At 38.2% G+C, this 22,411-nt stretch overlaps 1 protein-coding gene across 1 annotated transcript in view; it reads right to left on the reverse strand.

Moving 5' to 3' along the window:
- Positions 1-22,411, reverse strand: part of pkhd1l1.1 (PKHD1 like 1, tandem duplicate 1) — a 49,716-nt gene that overhangs the window by 18,346 nt on the left and 8,959 nt on the right. The window contains exons 19-45 of the mRNA XM_067612296.1: positions 22,189-22,299; positions 21,794-21,943; positions 21,492-21,616; positions 20,657-20,823; positions 20,141-20,310; positions 18,620-18,752; positions 17,434-17,588; positions 16,593-16,715; positions 16,101-16,206; positions 15,408-15,515; positions 15,132-15,296; positions 14,843-14,964; positions 14,428-14,560; positions 13,176-13,368; positions 11,510-11,649; positions 11,129-11,233; positions 10,594-10,779; positions 9,390-9,563; positions 8,915-9,120; positions 7,143-8,115; positions 6,149-6,397; positions 5,114-5,263; positions 4,338-4,512; positions 2,836-2,992; positions 2,433-2,589; positions 1,869-2,078; positions 613-742 (exon numbers count right to left, since the gene is read on the reverse strand). Coding sequence (XP_067468397.1) covers positions 613-742; positions 1,869-2,078; positions 2,433-2,589; positions 2,836-2,992; positions 4,338-4,512; positions 5,114-5,263; positions 6,149-6,397; positions 7,143-8,115; positions 8,915-9,120; positions 9,390-9,563; positions 10,594-10,779; positions 11,129-11,233; positions 11,510-11,649; positions 13,176-13,368; positions 14,428-14,560; positions 14,843-14,964; positions 15,132-15,296; positions 15,408-15,515; positions 16,101-16,206; positions 16,593-16,715; positions 17,434-17,588; positions 18,620-18,752; positions 20,141-20,310; positions 20,657-20,823; positions 21,492-21,616; positions 21,794-21,943; positions 22,189-22,299 — 4,973 coding nt within the window. The remainder of the gene's footprint in view (positions 1-612; positions 743-1,868; positions 2,079-2,432; positions 2,590-2,835; positions 2,993-4,337; positions 4,513-5,113; positions 5,264-6,148; positions 6,398-7,142; positions 8,116-8,914; positions 9,121-9,389; positions 9,564-10,593; positions 10,780-11,128; positions 11,234-11,509; positions 11,650-13,175; positions 13,369-14,427; positions 14,561-14,842; positions 14,965-15,131; positions 15,297-15,407; positions 15,516-16,100; positions 16,207-16,592; positions 16,716-17,433; positions 17,589-18,619; positions 18,753-20,140; positions 20,311-20,656; positions 20,824-21,491; positions 21,617-21,793; positions 21,944-22,188; positions 22,300-22,411) is intronic.

Genomic DNA, 22,411 nt, shown 5'->3' on the forward strand with positions numbered 1-22,411 from the left:
TCTATATCATGTAAATATTTCTTATTAATAACCTAATTTCTGAATAATCTGCTCATGGTTCTGATTTTTTTGACTGGCTTATAATTAGGAAACTTCACCTTTCTCATGTGAACACTCAAGTGTAAATTTATAGATTAAAATACAGTAAATATAGTGAATATGACAGCTCTGCCCAAAGCTTTTAAAAAGTTTAATAAACCACTAACTGTGAAAAGTGATTCGCCTGTAACTTTTGTAAAAGAAAAAAAATCTTGCAACAGAAAATATTAACATTCCTGCTGAATAACTATGTGATCATATGCATTTTATTGGAGTGAGATTTTTTTATACCTCAAAGGAGACAAATATGTGAATAATGCAGTTATTTTATCCCACATTTTCCTGTCAGGCAGGATTTTTGTGCTGCTGCTGAATGACTGAGATTAATTTCAACTTTAAAGGATTTGGTTACTTTACAGGATTTGCTTGATGTCAGTTATAATCCTGACTTCTCCTCTTTGAGGGGTTTTCAACTTGACATCCTGTTATGAGAGAAACTGTTAAACCTCAGCCTCAAGGTGTGTGTATGTGTGTGTGTGTGTGTGAAAGCTCGTTCGTGTCCATGCACTCTACCTGTGGCCGGTAGAGGCGATGACAATCTCATCTCCGGCTTTCCATGTCACCGCCTCCATCAGCATCAGTGTGACGGAGCCATTAGTCACAGTCTGGGCCAAACGGGTCCAGGGGACAGGAACCGGAATACCTGGAGAGACAGGTTATCAACAATTACTTTCACCTTAGGAGGACAGGTGAGGTGTCACTGATGATAAAATCCCTGCAGGGCACATGACTCGAATTACACTGTCAGCTTACCATTACGTGACGTAATGACTTGTGTGAGTTTTTTTTGGAATATTTGGGTCACAGCTATTTAAGTTTTCTGTTGCATAATGCCAAAACTTTTTGGATCAACATGTAATAAACTGTATTCAGATTCTTCACGTAAATAAAAGCAAAACACCAATATAAAAATACTTCATTACAAGTCAAAATCATACTACAAGTATAATCAGCGACATAGTAACAAAAGTAAAACTAGTCATAATCCCGAATGGCCCATAATTCTTGAAACAAGTTGATTTGTATTGAAAATAGGTTGAAATATAGACTTTTTCACTTTTTATGAGAAAATTGACCTTTCACTCCACTGAATAATACGTTTAAGCAGGTGATCATACAGTATGTTTAAAAAAAAAGCAAAATAACTAGAAATAACTAGAAAATGAAGTGGAGTTAAAACTATATTTTCTTCTGAAACGTATTGGAGTATAGGTATGAAGTAGCATAAAACAGAAGTACTCGGTACTTTGATTAAATGTACTTAATTACTTTCGATCACTGCTCTTCTTATAAATTTATTATAAGCTTAGCAAGCTGTTTGATGTATTTCCAGCATTGATGTTAACAATTTGTATATCATCAGAGGTTTTTCCTTAATATGAATAATAATAAAATGTTTGATTCTTTAAAAAAGCTCATGTGATACTACGTGTAAAAACCACAAGCTCATGTTTTAGAAGGGAGTTATGATTTGGACTATGTCTTAGCTGGGAGCAGTGACATGTCATTGTACCACATAAGGATTAAACAAATTACCTGCGGGCACCTGTTTTAGGCTTTTGTGCCAAGCTAAGCTAACCAGCTGCTGTCTGTAGCATCTAATTCTCATCTAACATGTTCTCAAGATGCGAATAACCATGTTTCCCAAAATAACCGTTCCTATAAGTTTCACAATCAGAAGAAAAATCTCAATTTGAAGTGACATTTTTCAACTTTACAAATTAACCAACTGTAAATCCTATGTGTGTACCAATGTTGTGTTTTCGTACCATGCAGGTCCAGCACTCCCTCTCTGACGGCCAGCGTCTTGGTTCCATACACAGGAAGTTCTGGTGAGCGCAGGTTTCCGTGAAGTGTGATGATGGCTTTGTGTTGGAACGGCGCCCCCTCCTGGCCGATCTGCAGCCGTCCGCCGTCTGCGATCAGGATGTTTTCTGCCTGCAGCTCGATGTCCGCTTCATCAAACACCAAAGTCCCTCCTGAGCACAAAGAGCCAGCAAGTTACAGACTAAATACAGGTGGAACAAAAAGAGTATGAAGTTGTCTAATGTGAGGTCCTCAAGTGCAGTTTGGTAAGATGCTCTGTCAAGATTAATACATATATATATTTTATATTCATATTAAACTATTGGCACCAGTTACATCAATACAAATATGTGTCCTACAAAAACATACCAAAAATATATATAAATAAATACATTTAAATCCTTAAAATGTCTTGTTTTAGTCACAGCTAAACCAAAAAACCCCTTTCTGTATCATTATAAATACACAAGGTTTCATAACCATGACAAACATTAAAAAGCAGCCATGAGAAAAGCATTTTTTTGCACCTTGAATGACGAGCATTTTCAGCACAGGGGTGCTGACGTCCAGCAGGATGGTCTGGCCTTTAGTGATGACGGCAAAGGAGCCCTTCTCGGGTGGAGACAACCCTCCCCACGTGAATCTGGACGACCACACGTCAATGTAGAAGAAATCAGCGTTATCCTGAAGGAAGAAGAGAAATAATGGATGAAAACACGTCCTAAAAAACTATGAAATCTGTCTGATCATATTGTTGGTGTGAAGATTCCCTTTTGCATCCCTTTTGTGAGTGACAAAACAGCACCTGGAGCTATGAAGGTGTCAGTTTTAGTAAAGGGGCTTCAGCCTTGGTCATACCTGATAACTTGGCCAACATTAAAATCTCAACACATTTCCTTTACTAAACGTCAAACAAGCGTCCTCTCTCACCATCTTGGCGATGCCTCGGTCTCCGATGCTGACTCGGACTTTGGTCTCTTGAGACTGCCGCTGAGCGTTTGTCACACAGATGATGTGTGTGTTGTTGGTGGACTGGACGTCACACACAGAACCCGCGATTGTCACGTTGACTTCGTTCATGTCAGTGCTGCAAGGTGAGAAAGTGAACATGATGATATTCAATGAGGTGGGAAAGGTGAAAAAAGTATAAAGTATTGTATATCAATAGACAGATTGATTGATTGATGGAATGGTAGATTAATAAATGAAATAAAAGCTTATCTTATACATTTGTGCTGTAATGACATCTATTATTGTCTTTAAATTGGTATTATATTCTAAAATCATATTATAAAATAAAGTCCATATTATACATTATATAATAGTCGTAATAGTGATAGTAATAGTAAACACAGTAATATGTATCATACATGTACATAATATAATATCATATAATGTTAAATTATGTTATACTATATTATAGTATTATCATATATGTGTTAGAATTAGTGTTATGTTCTAAAGGTTTATATTATAAACCTTATAGTGATATACGTATTATATATGTATGTAATGTAATATATACCAGATACTTTCAAATACCTAACTTTAATATAATATACTGTACCTCTGCACAATAATGCACCACAACACAGTTTAATCCCGTGTTATAATTGAATAATTAATAGGATAATATAATATATACTATAATATATAAGTATATACTATATATAGTATATATAATATAACTATATACTATATGATACAATATTAGGCTATATTGCTATTGCTATATTATCATATAACAAAATTACATTACATTATATTATAATAGTATACTGTAGTTATTACAGTATAACATCTGCGACTAAACTGTAGTATTGTACATTATAGTCTGGTAAAGTATGAATATATGCATATAATTACACAACATGTTATGATTTAATATAATTTTATTCAAGATAATATAATATGGGAGTAATTTAATATATAATAATATAATAAATTGCTATATTGACCTGTAACAGTATTACATTACATTAGTATAATATACTTATAATAAAATAATATGTTTAATTTGTACTGCGCTTTTCATTCATAGTGAAACTGAAAGTGCTACATTATTAATAACATAGAACACACAACATTAAGAAAATAATAAGAGTTATAATATATTATATTATTATCTTGCATATTATTGTATTGTATCTTGTTCGATATAAATATAAATATATATGTATACATATATAAATATATAAAACATTAAATAAAATAATCATTATCTATATATAGTTTCAAATTGGAAATCATTGCGTACCAAAAGTAAGGCGACGTCTTTTCATTAAACCCAATCAAAGCAAAGAAGTCCCATGAAACAAATGCAACTGTGTTATGTAAGTTGAGCACTTAATGCTTAACTAATGTTCCCTAATCTGGGCGTGCCTCTCCATTGTGTCATTGTGTACATTGCAGTGACTCTTCCTTTACCGCACCTGAAACCAGAGCCGGTGATTGTGAGCCTGGTGCCTCCAGCGGTGCCTCCTCTGCGTGGAGAAATCTCAGTGATCAGCGGCGTAAGCTGAGATTTGTAGGTGAAGCCATTTGATATGTTGACGGCACCCAGCTGGTTAATGACAGCAACCTCGCAGCTCACCTGTGACTCTGTGCCTGAAAGGACACCCATACGTAACCACACGCAGACACACAGACAAACACACGCAACAACAAAAGGACAAGAAGAATCAAGATGCGTGCTCAGAGATAACACAGCAGCCTGAGTCGTCTCATCATCCTTGATGAGTTATTGTTTTGTCTGACATGTCTGTCATTTTTGCCTACATTGAAAGGCTGAGAACATTCCTCGTAGATAAAGTCTGTCGCCATTAGAGCATTTAAAGTTAAACTTAGACAGGACTGGTTTGTCAAAATGAGTTGGGAACCAAAAATATCAAAAACCAGCAGGAACACATTCTTCCTAAAGAAAAACTTACAAAAGCTAACATCTTATTCCCTTTAACGCTGACCTTTACTAGAAAGATGGGAGCACTTAAAAAGGCAATTTAATGGATAAAATAACAGAGACGATTTCTAGGATGTATCTTGTATGTATCATGAAGGCAGCAAAATAATGTTTTTAATTTATTTAAGGAAAAAAAAAAGAAGTAATTCAAAAATATATAACCTGGCGATCACAGTTTGGAATCTTCACCTGCTTTGGACAGAAAATAACCAACTAATCACCCGATATTTGAAATCTGGTCATACTTACCGTTGTTGAATGGGGACAGGCAGTAGAGACGGCTCGATGTCGACATTTCTCTGTGAACTTCACACTCCTCCCCGCAGATCAGCACGTTGGAGGTGTGCGGGTCAAACCCAGAGCCCTGGACGGACAGCAGAGCACCGCCGCCGAAACTGCCTGAATCACAGATTAGAGAGAAAGAACAAAGTCAAGATACCTTGAACTCAAAAACAACCCTCACAAATAATATCAAAACTTTTTCTAGGAATAGTGATAACAGCTGCTAGTAAGTGTACTGCAGTTTGTTGGAAACAATATGGTTCAATGAGATGTTATCCTGTGTTCCAATTTGGGAAAACTCACAATATATTTCATAAAGTTTGGGGTCTCTTTTAGATTTCAAAGAAAAATTTAAACCAGTTGCTCAGAAGGTGTGTTGGGACCATTTCTGTGTTTTGTTCTCTATTATTATTATTTTTTTCTTCTTTCAATTTGTTGATATATTTTTCCTCGTGTTTCTGCTTTGTTTATTATTGGATACTCTATGAAACGCACTTAATAAGAGTTATTGTAAAGGAGAGTGATGTTTAGATTTTTGGTGTGGTTTTTGGGACGGTGTTAAAAATACAAAAAAAAAAAAAGGATGAAAAAATTTAACAGCAAATTCAAAAGGTAATGTGAAACTAATATGATAATCACAAAGAATACTAAGCTGCAGATGAAAACTTAAAAAGAAGAAGTTTAACATGTTGTTTTTACAATAAAAGATATAAAAAATATAGATTTACCTTCAAATACAGCACAGATTTATATTTTGAATTATTTTTCAGGCTTATTTTTTCTAGAGTTCATTTTGCAAGATGTAGCTACAGATGTTTTAAAAATTAATTACTGTTTAAACACTTTTCATTTTTGATCTCAAAATGTGTTGAGTATTTAATGTGTCTGCAAAGAACAGTGATGTCATCGGGTCTTTAGTTGCTTCAGGAACGCCAAGAAACACGTTTCCTATAATATTTTAAACATAGCAGACGCTGTAGAACAGTTTGTCTCTCTGCTTACCCTCGTTGGGCTGCACGCCACTGAGAGTCAGCTCATAGGTGAACATGACCTCTGACTGAGCGCGACCTTTGACTTGGTGATGAAGCATGACTGGGTATGCCCCCCCTGGGTTGTCTCCTGCAGTGCACTGAACCTGGCTGTCGCTGACTGTGGACACATTGCAGGGAACGTGGTTTATGGTGACGGAGACCTGCTGCGGGTCGGTGCCAAATCCTGAACCTGTCAGTGTGACGACTGAACCGCCCGGTCCTGTGGGACACAAACAGAGAGGAAGAAGAGATAATGAGACGACTGGATGGATGTAATATGAGTACGAGACACTGAATCAGAGACATCATAGCTACAGTTTCTGATTTTATTCAAGTGAACATACACATTGTATGCTTTTGTCTGAGATGTATGGGTGTTGTTGGGTTAAAATCAAGCTGCTTATATGATTATATGAAGTTTATTGGTTTTACTGAAATAGAAGAATGACATGAAGCTCTATGGGTTAATTAAGTTTTCTAATCCTTGCACTTAAAACATACTATCATCTATCTAGAAAAAGAGTTTCTTTTCTTAAACAAGCTATTAAAGTGCTCTTTTTAGGCTGAACAAGACAATCAAATATATAACGGCTGCCGTCCTTGAACCCTTTAGATTACAGTCATGATCCTCGTCTTATCAGTGAGGTTACTTTTCTGAGTTTACTATCATAAAGTAAGAATTTGTTTGAATGATACTGAACCAAATTTGCAAAGGTAAAAATGTTTTTTTTTCTCAAAGATTGGACTGTTCGGTTTTATTGCTATTAGCAAATAAGCTACTGCTGTCACATTGATATTGGGATCTTAAAATAGTTTACAAAATTTAAATCATTAAGCTTTGTGCTTTAAAATAAAGTATAGTTTGTAACGGTTGATTAAGGAGTAAAGCTACAATATTTTCTCCCTACTTACTGAGCACAAGTGAAGTGTTACTATGACTACAGGATGTAGAGGACCATAATTACCAGTGGTGGGGCTGATGGAGCTGATGACAGGAGTGTGAGCTGTAGAGTAGGTGAAGTTGAGAGGAGGATACTCCACAGAGAAGACCTGGATGTCGACCGTCACCAGTCCCTCGCTGTGAGGAGGCGTCAGGCAGCGGAGAAGAGCCGGTGTCACCTCCTGAATCTCGCAGCGTTCGCCATCAACCATCACGCTGGTGTTCCCTGGAGCGAAGCCGTTTCCTGTGAGGACAAGAGGGGTCCCACCTGCCAGGCTGCCCACATCGGGGCTCAGGGCAGCCTGGGCGTGGCTGCTCAGGGTGACATGACCGGATGCCAGGCCTTTACTTCTCACGATCACTGTGACTGCGTGGTCGCCTGCAGGGAGAGCATCAACGCTCAACGTGATGTTTCCATCAGTCACGGCGGTGACTTCTAGCTCAATGGTGCTGGCGAAAACTACCACGTCATCCACACGACTGCCAAACCCTGAGCCGGAGATGGTGACGGTGGTTAGATCGCTGATGCTGTCGGGGGAAATGCTGGTGACGGCGGGAGTGACAGAAGGAGAGTACATGAAGGAGCAGTTTGAGTGACAGGAGCTCGGGATCCTTCCCGCCTGGAAGACGACATTACCAGTGTGTGGCTGAGAAGGGGAGGTGTCACAGACAATAGAAGTGTAGTTGACTGATACAACAGCGCACGGCTCGCTGGCTACAGTCACTTGTCCGTCGAGGAAGCCGGAGCCGTGGATGAGGAGCCTGGTGTGGCCGGTGGTGCTGCCGATAGGAGGCGAGACTGAGTTGATGACGGGCAGGACGACAAAACGACGGTCGAGCTCGTTTTGTACGGCGATGATGGCGCTACCCAAGTTGTTAACTCTGACGGCTACGGGGAGAGCGAGGCCGATGGGAAGTCCGCTGTCCTTGCTCAGCTTGCAGTAGATCTCAGAGGAAGAGCTGTTGATCACCAGGCAGGGCTGATCTCCAACCGTCACCTACAGGACGCAGAGCAGCCGAGAGTAAATGACAACAAGCTCCGTCTGAGCTTTCACTGTATTTCATCATAAAATGTTTTGGCAACAGAATAATGATGAAAGATCTGGAGTAGAAAGATGTTAGAAATTATTTGTCTACAATCTAGAAAATAATTGCCTACTGACTGGTGATAGATTAACTGGTTAACTGCAGAGAACAATAAAATTAAATCCTGTAAACTTTAAAAATTATAAATAATGACTGACATGTAAACAATGGTAATGTAATGTTTACATATGTGTGACAAAAGTGTGTTTGTCTGGGTCAATAACAAATACAGTGTCTAATTAACAATGAGTACATATTAATGTGGAGAGATAATAACTTACAAAGTTGTGTTATTTTGTTTCTCTTACTGTTTTTCCTTCATCTTAACTTGAATTAAATTACCAGTGTAATTATCCCGCAATTTATTCAACTATTAATGTATTGATTCAAATTATGTCATTAAAAGTTTTCGTTCTAAGTCTTGAGAGCGAAGACTTTTGATAAAAACAGTTATTGTTAGTAAAAACATAACTGATTGGGATATTGGATATTATAAAGACTTCAAAGATGTTACTGACTTCATAAAAGATTTTTGTCGTCACTAAACGTATAAAACATAAAAAATTATGTGCTCTCCAGCATCTGTATATATCATGTATATATTAATCTATAATGCGTGCTAATATAACTTCTACCTAAGTGTAATTAAAAACTAATCAAAGCATTTCAACCCCAAACCCATTAGTTCAGAGCCAACTTAACACTGCTCACCTCATTGGCACAGGCAGTGTCGCTGAAGCCATTTCCCTGGATGTGGATGAGCTGCTGGTACGAGCCCTGGTTGGGAGAGATGGACTGGACTGTGGGGGTTGAGCAGGTGGAGGCGGTGAAGGAAAGGCCGTCTGATGTCCCGTTGGTCTGTGGGCACTGTGGCGAGGCGACACACTGATCGACTGACCTGGAGGTACGACGTGAACCTGCGGGGGAGACAGTTTGAATCACTGATGATGATGATGATGACACTTGGAATTTTATTTTACTTTGAGCTGGATGTTTATATGTCCAGTCCATCGAAACCCCCCCCCCCCTCAAAGATTCACTTAATTCACCTGATCTGACATAATTTATTGTCTCTTAAATATTTCAAATACTAAATTACACATCATACACAAGTATTATTTTTACATTTTCAAATTTGGGAAAAAGCTTCTGACTGAGCATGTTTTATACACATCTGTACATTTACCTCCTGTCACATGTCTGGCCTCCATGCCTCCCACGCTGACAGAGACCTTGCTGCTCTTCTCCTCCCGAGGTTCAACTTTCACGACACCCTGCAGCAGCCTGACGTTGGCGCTATCTACGTAGCCGCTGCTGTAGTAGTACACACCAGGCACGGTGAAACGGTGGCCGAAAAACCCTGAGAGGATCGAGAGAAAGAGAGGGTGTGTCTAAATTTGTGACATTATTATTATTATATAGCATACTTGGACATGGTGCGTGCATTTATCTTGTTCTGTCTCTCTCATGCATGTTGAAAGATGTGACACATCACATGGCGCACATCAAGTTCTTCATGTGCCTTCATGTGTCTTGTTTATCACGCCATCGATCGCAAAAGGAAAAATCCTCCACCCTGTTGTTTGGTACTTGATTTTTTCTCACAGTATTTTTGTGGATAAATAGACAAATGTAGACAAAGTGAAATTAAGTTGAGATATTTTATGAGCACCTATAGCAGAAGAACTCAACAATCATCAACAGCAAAGAGAGAAAAGGCCAGTGAAGAGGCAGAAGGAGCCATTTTCTACTAAGAATAGGACAAACATGGACCACAATTCAATGCAAGAAAATGATGAGCTTCAATTATAGCTTTACTATAATTACTATTTCCATTCTTCACTCTGTTCATGCAAAGAGCCAGAACAAGATTTTCACACCTGTTTGAGATCTCTAACCAAAGCAAAGTATAAAGATGGGAAAAAGAAGCTTTTGAATATGCTGCCCTCTTCACCTGAACATATAAAGAAGGACTTGAAATTGTCAGAGGTTATTATTTTTTAATTTGTTTGGATGGTTTTCAAAAACCCAAATACTTATGTGCGATATGTGCACCGTAACTGAAAATGATTAGAACTGTGCAGTTTTTTCTCAGCCTGTTTATGTTGTTTGCAATGTATTTTTTATTATTACACTGATTCTATGCTGCATGAGTTCTTGCTGGAAAAAGGGATTTTAATAACACAATCTCACTTCTATCTTATTAAATAAAGGAAAAGTGAAAGAACATGACACAATCCTGCATCAAAAGATGCATGAAAGAGTATGTAAGGGTGGGTTTTCCTTTATTGGGAATAAAGTGCAATAACAAAGAGGAAAAAAGGGCTTTTTTATAGTAAACGTGAATCATTTCATCATCATTTCTGTTGAGGGATGGGATTCTGTTCTACCTTTAGCGGTCTTGGTGTCTCCACTGGTGAATGGTCCTCCTTCATAGGTGGTGCCACTTGGGCTGGAAACACTAAAAACCTGGTACCCGACTTTCTGGAAGGCTGGTGCCTCCCAACGCCACATTACTGTATCTCCAACAAACACTGTCAGTGAGGCAGGACTCCATGCATACCCCTGGCCATAAGCTGGACAACACAGACAGTCATGAAGTTAGATAGTAAGTCATGTATACATACAGTACAAACAGAATACACAGACACTGATGAATAAACCCATACAGGAGACATTTCCTTGTTACATGTAATTTAAATACTTGGAAGTCCCCTTCGAAATATGGTTAATCATGCAAAGAAATGAGGTCAAACTGGTTTTTAAACACTTCGTCTTTGAAACAGTTTCTAGGTGCAGTCACATTTCTGCTACAGGTGACAGTTTCCTTGCTTGCGGCAGTTTTCTGTAAATTAACCCTGTTTCTGTTGTAGCTTGCTGAGATTTAGCTTGACATCTGGACAAAGGATGGAAACGTAAACCTACTGCGGTGGGATCCCTGGTTGGTGACGGTGTGGGTCTTCTCCTCCGACTTTACAACACACAGCAGTTCATTCTCCGAGGCGGACTCCACTTCACACTCAGCCCCTCCTGTCACAAAACATGTGTGAGATCATGTAGGTAACCTGATGCAGTCGTACTATAATATCACTTTTCCATATTTGCATCTAGTTCCATTATTGTAAATGACCACCAGCCGGCAGCCAACATATCAAATTTTGGATTTGTTCAGAAAGCGTTTCCTCTCAACCATCACTCTGTTATCTAATTCCACTGAGAAAAATCTAATTGGCTAGTAACACAAACATTTTTGAATACTTAGATTTAATATAACCTCTGTATTAATTACATTTTCATGTTGCTTACCAACAGAGACTTTGTTGTCAGAGGTGTTGTTGCTGAAACCAGATCCAGAAACAGTCAGCTTGGTTCCTCCCATTAGAGAGCCAAACATGGGGGAGATACTGTGGATTTCCAGGATGTATTCAATGGTGGCGTTCACACCGCTGCCATGAAACAAAGAAGTATATAAAAGAGTCACATAAAGTTAAAAATGGATCAGTTTTAATTCTTGAATATAAATAAATATCAAGGTAGTTTTTTTCAACATGATGTGTAAAACAAGACTAAGAAGCTAGAAGCTCTGTGAGGCTGTATCTCACTTTGAGCTAAATGCTAACCATGTTCACCATCATAATTTAGCGTGTTAGAATGCTAACATCTGCTAAGTCTGACCTAATGATGGATCACCAAACTTATTAGGGCACATTGAAACCATGATTATTTGCAAACTTTTGTGCCAATCTTTCTTGTACATGTTGAAATATTTCAAGTGACTTGTGGTTTCTGCAATGTGCACCAAGTTAAATTGAATTAAACATTTAAAGATCATCTTTTAAAAACCTATGTATATATATCTGTTTCAAAGGCCAAAGTATGACAGTATAATACATGGGATGATACAGCCTAGAATTATTTATTATTATCACATTTTTTCAGTACTTCCCCGCAGCATATATAGCATATAGCAATAACTTCTAATGATATGAATACTTAAATTAATGCAACAAGAACCAAGATAAGCTGCAGAAGAAGGATGGATGAATAAACTAATTAAAACTGATGAATTATATATTCATCTAATTATATATTATATTATATTATAATATAGTTTTTGCCAAAATTATCACATGCCCATTATGATCAGGTGAGCATCCTCATTACTGTAGCTATCAGTAGTGACAGTGTTTGCTGCAGGTCTAATGGTGCTGACTGAAACTTCAAAAGGTGTTTAATGTCTCCTGACAGCCTGTGATTAGATACAAGCGCTATTATAACTAACATTACTGCCTACAGCAGGTTAAAGGAGGGTAGGGCAGGTAAATGACATTTAAGACTTTTTAACACCCTCTGAGGCCTTTATTGAGGAAACGACATTTGACTTTTCAACACCTGCAGACACCACGAATTAGGACCAAAGTCATTAGGATTTATCCTCTGTAGACCATTTATGTCTGTATAAAATGTCACGATATCATGATAATGATATATATATATATCTTTTACTGTCTTATATGTTTTTATATGTTTTTATATATGTAACATCTTATTTTATGTTTTATCTTTTTTGTTTTATATATGTAATGTTCATGTAATATATTCATTATGTATGATCTTTACTTGTTTTTAAGCACACTGAGTTTACGCTTGCCGTATGAAATGTGCTATATAAACAAATTTGACTTGACTTGACTTGACAGCAATCCATCCAATAGTTGTTGAGATATTTAAAGACCAAAGCAGTGGACCGACTGAACAACAATGCAATCTCTGGAGCCACGTCGCTAGCTGAAAACTATGTAATCTACCAAATCTAACACAACATGTAGCATGTAAGAAAAGATTTCTAAACCCATGTAACAGCTAGCGATACTATCAGCACTCTTTCAGAAGGTATCCTACGAAATAGTTGTTGTCCTTGAGACTATTGCGTAATCACTCAGTGTGGGAGTATCTTTCACAGTAGCTGTACCTTGTCTGGGGGTAGCCATTGTTTCCAACCTGCACGTCCACCTTGTACAGGCCGGGTGGCAGCACGGGGAGAAGACAGGTGATGCTCGTCGCCGTCCACTGCACGGTGACACATTCCTTCCTGCCTACGAACACGGCGCTGTCGTTGTCTTGAGCACCGAGGTTTGAACCCTGGATGGTGAGAACGCGATGTCCTACACAAAAGAAGATCAAATTTTTACCATGAACATGTTTTCCATGAAGGCGCTACTGTCACTCAAGCGCCAAGGTAATTAACACTTGTCAGCCGGTTAATGCTGCAGCTTTATTTTTTACAAAGTGCCGCTGATTGTTCTGCAGGTTACTAGGTATTCGTGTTGTATGGATGCTTCCAAATCAATGACTATAATTATATGGTTGACATGTTAAGTCTCTTCTGCTCAGATTCTCAAGGTTTACCAAGGGCAAAAAACAGAGAAAACCTGTGAGTCAACATTATGAATACTAATACGGTGAGAATGATAACAAAAGGTTTCTACACACTTCTTTAAGCTCCTGATGACACCAGAGTCACATTGAGCTTTGAACAGGAACAACTAAATAAAAACAACACTGCGCTATTCCTCTTCCCTTCAGGCACATATACTTAGATTGATACCTCTCCTCAGAAGGGCATTTCAGGTATTTCATAAATTCACACACCCTCGGCCTCAATTGGTCTATTAGTTGTAATTGTATTCTGGCGAATTTTTTTTTAATGGCTTTTAGTAACCTGTTACACTGTACAACTGGTTTTATAACATTAGAAATGGCACGCTAATCTTGTCGACAATTACAAGAGACATAGCATTTTATTTCTTTTAACTATTGTCTTCATAGAACTGATTCACTGATGACAAATGTTTTATGCTTGTGGATTACTGAGTGATTTGTTTTGTGAGAGAAAAGGACTGTAGGTATTGAAATGTCATGATGCTCGGCATTGAAACACAAAGAATAAACATTATATCCTATTATTTCCATGAACAAAGGACATGTAGACTCACTAGACAGATGTCTATGTTGATGTCTATTGACCTTTAAAGATAAAAGTTATCCTCCCCATTAAACCTGACTCTTCGTTTAAGCATATCAAAGAACATAATACAAGCGCTCCTCTGGGTTTACCCCACTTTAATATAATGACTCTGCCTCATCGAATGGTTATTGAATGCAGGAACACAATTCATAAAAGTCCCATTTAGAGCAAAAAAAAAAAAAGACTCTCAACTCACCAATCACAGTGGTCGTCTGGGGACTCAGGTCTGAGATCTGGGGTGTTAGGTTAGTATCGTAGGTAAAGGAGCTGCTTGCTGTCTGACTCATGTTTCCCACCATTACTGTGACCGTCTGTGACCCTGCAGTTCCCTGAAATAAGTAAAAAGTGCATGTATCAATTATAAAATTAGCAAAAGAAGTCCAATAAAAGTAAATGACAAGAGCTGGGACTCTTTGGAGAACTTGAAAATATAGGACAAGTTATCTAGCCATGCTCCAAATGTGTTAAAGCAGCCGTCAAACATATAATTTACTAATTTTTTTAAGTATCAACATTAGTAAAACAAATGACTTAAGCATGTTAATCTGCAGCTGCAGCTGTGCAGGAAAATAATGTGCATTGGAAGTGTGTTTATCAGTCTGTACACTTACTGCTGGTGTTCTGCATTTCAGCTCAGTGTCACTTGCGTGAACCACTGTGCACTCCTCACTGCCGACAGTAACTCTGGTGTTCTCACTGAAGCCGAAGCCCGTCACTGTCAGCAGTGTGCCTCCTGTGAAAAAAAGATAAAAATAAGATGTATAAATGTTTGGGTTGACATTTTGTTCATGGAGAAAGTGGTTTTGCCAATGATTTTGTGATATTATCATGGGTTGAGGTTCTAGTTTGGGTACATCAGGTCTTTATAGTTGTCACACTGTATGTTTTGTAATGACTTACCCGCCACGCTTCCAGACACCGGAGAGAAAGAGGAAACGATGAGCTGGTAGGTGAAGTGGAGGATGCTGTCGCCTACAAAGCGTGAATTACCCAGAGAGGGGAAGCTGACTGACACCGGGTAAGTACCAGCGCTGGAGCTGCCCAGTCTGCACACCTGGGTGGTAGCTGAAATATTATTAACAAAATCTGGTTAGTCTCCTTCCATTAGAAAAAAACACAGCTGAATTATTTAACAACAAACTAGAGTATTCACTTCTCCAAACATCTTCTACTTACCGGTGATCTGTTCAACATGGCACTTTGCCTTTCCCACCATGATGGAGGCATTTTCACTGCTGAAGCCAGTACCAGTAACAGTCAAAAGAGTCCCCAGTCCATTAGATCCTAAAAAAGTCAGAGATACTTAATAACAGATACAACAATCATCATCTCTGATGTTTTACATGTAGCATATATGAGTTCTAAATGTTGAGATGTGAAGACAGTGAACTAAAACTTATCAATATTTATTTGATTTATTCAGAACTTGAAAAGTAGATGTTTTGCAACTGGTAACAAGAGGATAAAATCCAGGTGACTGAGTCTTGAGTATAATAATAAAGAGCTTTAAATATTACAAGGCTGACGTGTCAGTGTTAGTCATTGTGCCCTTTGACTTCAAAGAAGACTTTTTACTTTTACTTTTTGTTTACTAGGCAAAGACACACTCCAGATCTTTTCTTCTTTTAAGTTCTATAACTGGTATTGAATATTTTACACTATAGAATAATTAATTGTTTTTGACTCTGAACCCCTTTTTGATTATTCACTCTCAAGTTTTACACTCACAACAGCACCCGTTTGATTTGATTTAGAAGACATAAAATTGCATATTTATTGCATATATTGCATATTTTACAGCTCCCAAAGATTTATCAAGCACTAATAATGCTATATGATGAATGAACAAATAATATTTCAGAGGGACACCTTGAGATGGGCTGATTCCAGTCACAACTGGTGTCTTCTCCTCGGACCATTCAAAGCCACAGTCACCAGAACACTTTGAGGGAATGCCATTGATGTAAACCTCCACCTGCAAACAGCATCACCAGACATCTCATCAAAAATGTTCAAGACAAAGTTTCACAACATAGAAATGACACACTGGGTTGTTTTAGCATGTGAACTTGCTGCTACAAGAGTCATAACAATAGAACAATGGAGGACTGTGACTGTCAGTCACTGCAGTAACTGCGGTGATACAAAGCAGTTATTTAGTAGCATGCAAAGAAATTAATTAAATTGTGCCTGGAGGCAGCGCTATGCAACAACGCAGACAAAAATAGTACTCGCTCAACAGAATACACTAAGTAAGCAAACACATCAAGTAATCAGCGGTAGCTACAACAGAAAGCTGATAGGATGATAATGCTGAAACTGAAAACCACATGTGCCGGAGGGTTTTTGAATCAGTTGTACCTGTGGTTTCGTTTCCCAGACACGGAGGAAATCTCCTGTCAGGCTGCGCATCAGCAGTCCTCCCTTTTTCCTCTCCTTGACGAAAGCATGGACGTTGTTGCCAACAAGTGAAGAACCATTGACCTGCAATGAAATTGAATCACAGATCAGGACCGGCCTGCTGTTCTCTCTACACCTCTGTAGAAACTTTAATCTTTGGAACAGAAGACATTCAGTGTGAAAAAATAAGATTATTAGAGCTACAACTGACACTGTGGTAACTATACTACTACTATCACTGCTACTGCCATTATTGGTATTAGTTTAGTTTTATTTTGCACTTATACAGACAAAACTTAAGTAAAACAGATGCAACAGGAAAAGCAAAGAAGTTATAGGCTTATACATTGGACCTCTCCCCAAAATAAGAATAAAAAAACATGAATTGGTAAAATAAAATAGAAACAAATACAGACAAAAATGAAATAAGAAAAACAAAGAGACGGAAAAATAAACAGAGCAATGCAACACCAATCAGCTGACAATAATGAATATTGTCTAAATTAATTAGACATCATGAAATAATGTGATGACTTTTTTTAAAACTTATTTTGCACCAATGGCAAGCTCTTAATAATATGCATCACAATATCTCAGGGAACAAAGCCATGTCTGGTTTAACAAAAAGGAAGGTGAAGATGGTCAACGTGTCTGGTTTTATGAGAAGTAGTTTTTTACATTTAAAGGATTTATTACATGATAAGATAGAAAGTGACGACTTCTGCTAATATTATCTTGAGTTCTGAAAATAATTTGTAAAAAAAACTAAAAAAATAAAGCAAAGATGAAAATGGAGTCTGACCTGCATCAGAGGCTGGTCTCCGGGTTTTGTAAGCCACTCGACCCTCCACTTGGGAAGTCTGCAGCTTCCCGGCTTTGTAACTCTGACCTGGCCCATCCCCGCGATTCCCTCCAGAGCGTACTTCAGGTCCTCCTCGCTGATGTCCACCGGCAGACCTGAGAACAAGCACCGGTCGTGTTAGACACCTCTCTGCAGAAGCAGCTGCGTTGTATGTTGTACTGCTTGAATGCACATAGAAGTGTACTGATGTGGATATATGGAGTGATATGTGTTCACTACATCTTTCACTGTCCCTCTGCAGTATCTCTGAGGTCCTGTGGTCCATGTGCTCAAATACAGAAGATGTTAGTATGTTTTTGCACCAATAACATCACAAACAGAAAATTCCTAAATAGGGCGATTTCCTTCCATTCAGAGCAGAGCATTATGCATCTCTCAAACAACTTGTTTACTTAACTGTTTATACGTATACTGTCCATTTTTATCATATTAGAGTTAAGATTTTCCTTAAAATGTCTGTGTTTTACTACATTGTCATTCATTATTTGTTTATACACCAGCATACACTTAAGTCTGGCCACACTAGGAGTTATAGTTCTTGTCAAATATAGTAATAAACACTTATCATATACATATCAGCCAATAACTACATTATAGTGTGTTATAAACCATTTATTATTAAAGTATTATTGATGGTCATGGTGTGATCATTTTAAAGTGCAGGAGACATGAGAGATATTTCTACTTTAACAATTTCTAAAATAAATTTCTTAAATAATTTTGGAAAAGAATCAACACCTGAAAGTCAAAGCACTTGGTTCAAGTGTCATTATTTTGTCATCTGTGAACTAAAGAAGCCTCCTTCACACTAACCAGAGCCAACATCTATTAAATCAATGCTAAAGCTCTCTCTGTCTTTGTTTTGTGTACAATAAATTTTGACAGTAGCTTGTATGAGGAGTGACTGAGAGGAAGTCAATGAGCCTTGGAAACTTTCCCAAACAGCTTGTTCATACCATATATCTTTAATGTTAGCTTATAAATCACTGTTAATGGCAACACACATAGCAGAACAAGTCAGCAGTCAATCTTGAGTCACAAGGAGCTTAACCTTTTGGGTGATCCTATCTGCGCTTACGGCCAGGAAAGGTATAGTTATTGCAATGCAAATGCTCCCGTGAACTACCTTCAACACGGTCTCCGTAAATCTCCACATCAAAGGTGCCGTTCAGGGGAGGTGTGGCTTTATGGGGGCGAGTGATGGTAACGGTGGCTGCTCCTTCCCTGAACTCAGCCATGTCCTCGCTGCTGTTGGACATCTTTGGAAGACGAGTGGAGAGATAATAGGATTAGACAGATGCTGAGGACACACTACTCAGACATTGTTTTCACATGAACAATGAGTGTTCTCTAAACCCTATGATGTGTCTAGTTTTACACAATCATAAGTCTAGGATGAAGCAACCTGCATTTTTCCCAACTGATATCCTTGATTATTTGGTCTCCCAGCTTTTATGCTTTTTTTGTGTTTTATTCATATACAGTAAATATAATCTACATAGAAGTCTTTGCCAGTAGAATAGCTTTACAAGCGATAAGATTGTCAGATATAAGTGAAACACGTGTTACAACAGACACTTCACCCTGCAGTTAAACATTTCCATGCCAGCCCCTACAGTCACTGCTCCAAACCTAATCTGTTAAGCAAATGATGCCTGCACAGCGTGCTGAGGCACGAGACACATAGAGGATCATTCTGGCGCCTCTCTGTACTGTAAGTTCCATCACATGGCCGTGGGCTACAGAACATTTCCTCTGTTTTTATGAGTCACACATCTGACACAGCACTGTTCCTTTTATTTACAGCTGGTTGCCCGGGTGGAAATCTTTGCAAAGAACCCTTATCAGGACACAGTGGCTCTGGGTTAGTACTGTTGCATCATAGCAGAGGGACTTGGGTTTGGTTTCTGGCCCAAAAACTTTCTTTGAATGGATTTTATGGTGTAAACAGACTCACAGGTTAGTCTCTAAACACTTCGCTCATAGAGACTGAGGACAATCTCCCAGCTTTTAAACTGGGTGGAAACAATAAGAGGGTTTTAAAAAAAATGCTGCATTGCAGAACCAATCCAAAGTCTTTAGGGCGGCCCTTCACATCGGGGCGGTGACATGCAGTTCACTACGGAGGAGAATCGGGGGGGAGAGCCTCATTTCCGGTAAGGCGTTTCCTTGACAAAATGTAAGGGGTGTAGATTTGTTAGAAGCCGTTCTCGCTACCATTCAAGCAATTAGCGTGCATTTAGAAATCCCCACACGTCAGTAGGCGGTCTGGTATGTGTGGTGTTGTGAGACTATGGTCCAATAGACTCTGATTGTAGTGAAGTGAATGGAAAAGCCCCACCTTCTCATGCACGACGCAAAATCAACACTCAACAAGTTGGATCTCAATAGTTTCGCTACCACTAAATTTTGAAATCTCATTAAGAAACCATTGAGGCTTCAGGAGAGATGTCTGTGTTTTAGGGAGTGTCTGATTAACTAACGTGTGGTTGCTACTTGTTTTCTTCACTTCTGCTGCTACACCCTCCACCCCTGTAATTTCCTGCAGTCAACACAGCTGCCCCAAGGGAGGAATATGTAGGTTAAAACGAACAATGTCCTTAGTCTTTAATATCACATTGTTACAGAAATTCAATGAATCAGTTACCTGCATGAAGCCAACGTCTAGAAGTGGGAACCCAAAGGCACAGTCCACTGGTGTGGCATTGATCTCATAGCTGATCTTTGAAGGAGTTGATGTGTCTTTGCTAACAGAGAACGCCTTGAAGGATCGGCCAGAGCTTTCAAAAGGTGGGGGCCTCCTCTTGTGGGGAACAGCTGTGAGAAACAACACAGATCAATACAGTAAATTAGTTAACATTCAAGTCTTGGTAATAGTGACCAACATCTGAACAGTCCTACCTTTACACATCAATATCAAGTTTAATATGTAAAAAGATGTTCACATTCTCCAAAAAATCTATAGTTTTTTGCACAAACCGTCCCCCCAAAACATCAGAATATTGTCTGATTGTGCTTAATGATGCTAAATGTATTTGCAATTGTAAATGTTACATGTTGTTTGTTGCATGTTTTTTCTTAATCTTAGCAGCACTTCTGAATAACAACTGGCTTTGATATTAAGCGCTCCACCCAAAACCAAAACTAGTATCGAGCTGCGTACCATTTTCATCATTTGTGGTGGGATTCTTTCCGATGTGAACGGCATCTACGTAGAAATCTGCATCGGAGTCGTCTTTGTAGAGGTAAAACTCCAGAAGATTGTAATTGCTGCCGATGTATTCTGTCTGTGAGAGAGAAGTCTTGAGGTCCATGCATTTGTAACTCCACCTGTGAAGAAATAATCACATTTATGTGCTGCAATGTTGTTGAGAAACAGCGACATGTTATCAGTCTTTGCATATATTGTATACCTCACTATTACACATTAAGCACACTTGTGTACAATACTGTGTAATATAGCTTATTATTTCAATTTGTTTAAGAGTTTGTTCTCTACTTACTGTTTACTTTTTTGCGTATGTAAATAGATTTAATTACATTTTTATTTTTGAGTAATTTTCCCCATTTCTTTATTGTTATTCCCCTTCTTTCTCAATCCCTTTTTGTAATGTAATGATAATAATAAACTTAAGTTCTATAGCATAATTAAAATGCGACACAAGGTGCTTCACATAAAAGAAAAGAAATATTATGTTAATAATAAAACTGTAAAATCAGGATAAATACAATAAAACAGGATAAAGTTAAATTAAATAAACAGGATAAGACAAGATAAAATAAGGTAAAAACACAAAGCAACGCTAAAAATATGTGTCTTAAGATTTCATTTAAAGTTTTGGCAGGTTTAGAGTCCCTTAAACCCCGAGGCGGACAACAAAAACAACAACTGTAACATCTAATTTTCCACTGGAGTTCGATTAAGTGTTTAAAAAATACCATTTATTTATTTTATCTTGTCTCATATAAATGAAAAAATCTTCATGGTTTTTACTGACTTGTGGCCTTTAGTGAACAGAGTGTTGATCTTTGCGGTCTGAGTCTTGGTTTGACCTCCACTGTTGCGGTAAGTGAACTTCATTCCAATTTCATCCTTCAACATTCCCTTGTACGCAAAGCAAAGCTGGAAAGAAAGGAATAAAGATGATGACGAAAACGAACAGATTGGGTCCAAACAAGTATGTTTCAGTACATTTATAAATTACTTTCTGAACTGCATCCATTTGTGTATTTGCAACATAAATTCTGGTCCAGCTGTTTGACTCAAACAACAATAAATAAAGCCAAGTTTGTGTTTTACCGTGGGATGCTGGTCCAAGGAAACTGTTCCGTAGGCGCCACCGGTCTTTCTGGTGTAGCTGCTCTTGAAAAGAACCTCGGCGTTCTTTAGTGACCACAGGCCACAGAAACCTGAGTTTTTCACGGGAGTCCCTTCCTCAGTATTATCGAACTGGTGAACGCAAGAAATGAGAAAACTGTGAAAATCCAAAATCAGATGCTCTCCAAAGATTTAAGGTCTGTGCGCTAGTATATAAAGCAAATAATTGTTGAAAATTAAGGAGAAAGTATTTAATATTTCAATGTAGGAACTCAACAAAGTGCTGGAAACATCTCTCTATTACTGACTCATTTTTTTAACATATTTTTTTGTGCATTTTTGTGAAAATATGATGGATTTTTTTTGTCCTCACTGACCTGAGAGTTGTCATCTTCAAAGTCTTTGAAGTATTTCACATCAGTTCCTTCAGTGCTCAGAATCTCATCGGGACACTCAGCTGTCATCATGTCCTCCAGAGCCGACTGAACCTGTTCACAATCACACAAGCTGCTTGTTAAATTCGATTCTCCTTCTACTTCACTGCAGAAGCTACAAGATTTGCAATGAGTTTGTTCCAAAACTAGAAATTCTGTCATTTTC

Source organism: Thunnus thynnus, chromosome 15, assembly GCF_963924715.1.
Source record: "Thunnus thynnus chromosome 15, fThuThy2.1, whole genome shotgun sequence".
Lineage (NCBI taxonomy): Eukaryota > Metazoa > Chordata > Actinopteri > Scombriformes > Scombridae > Thunnus > Thunnus thynnus.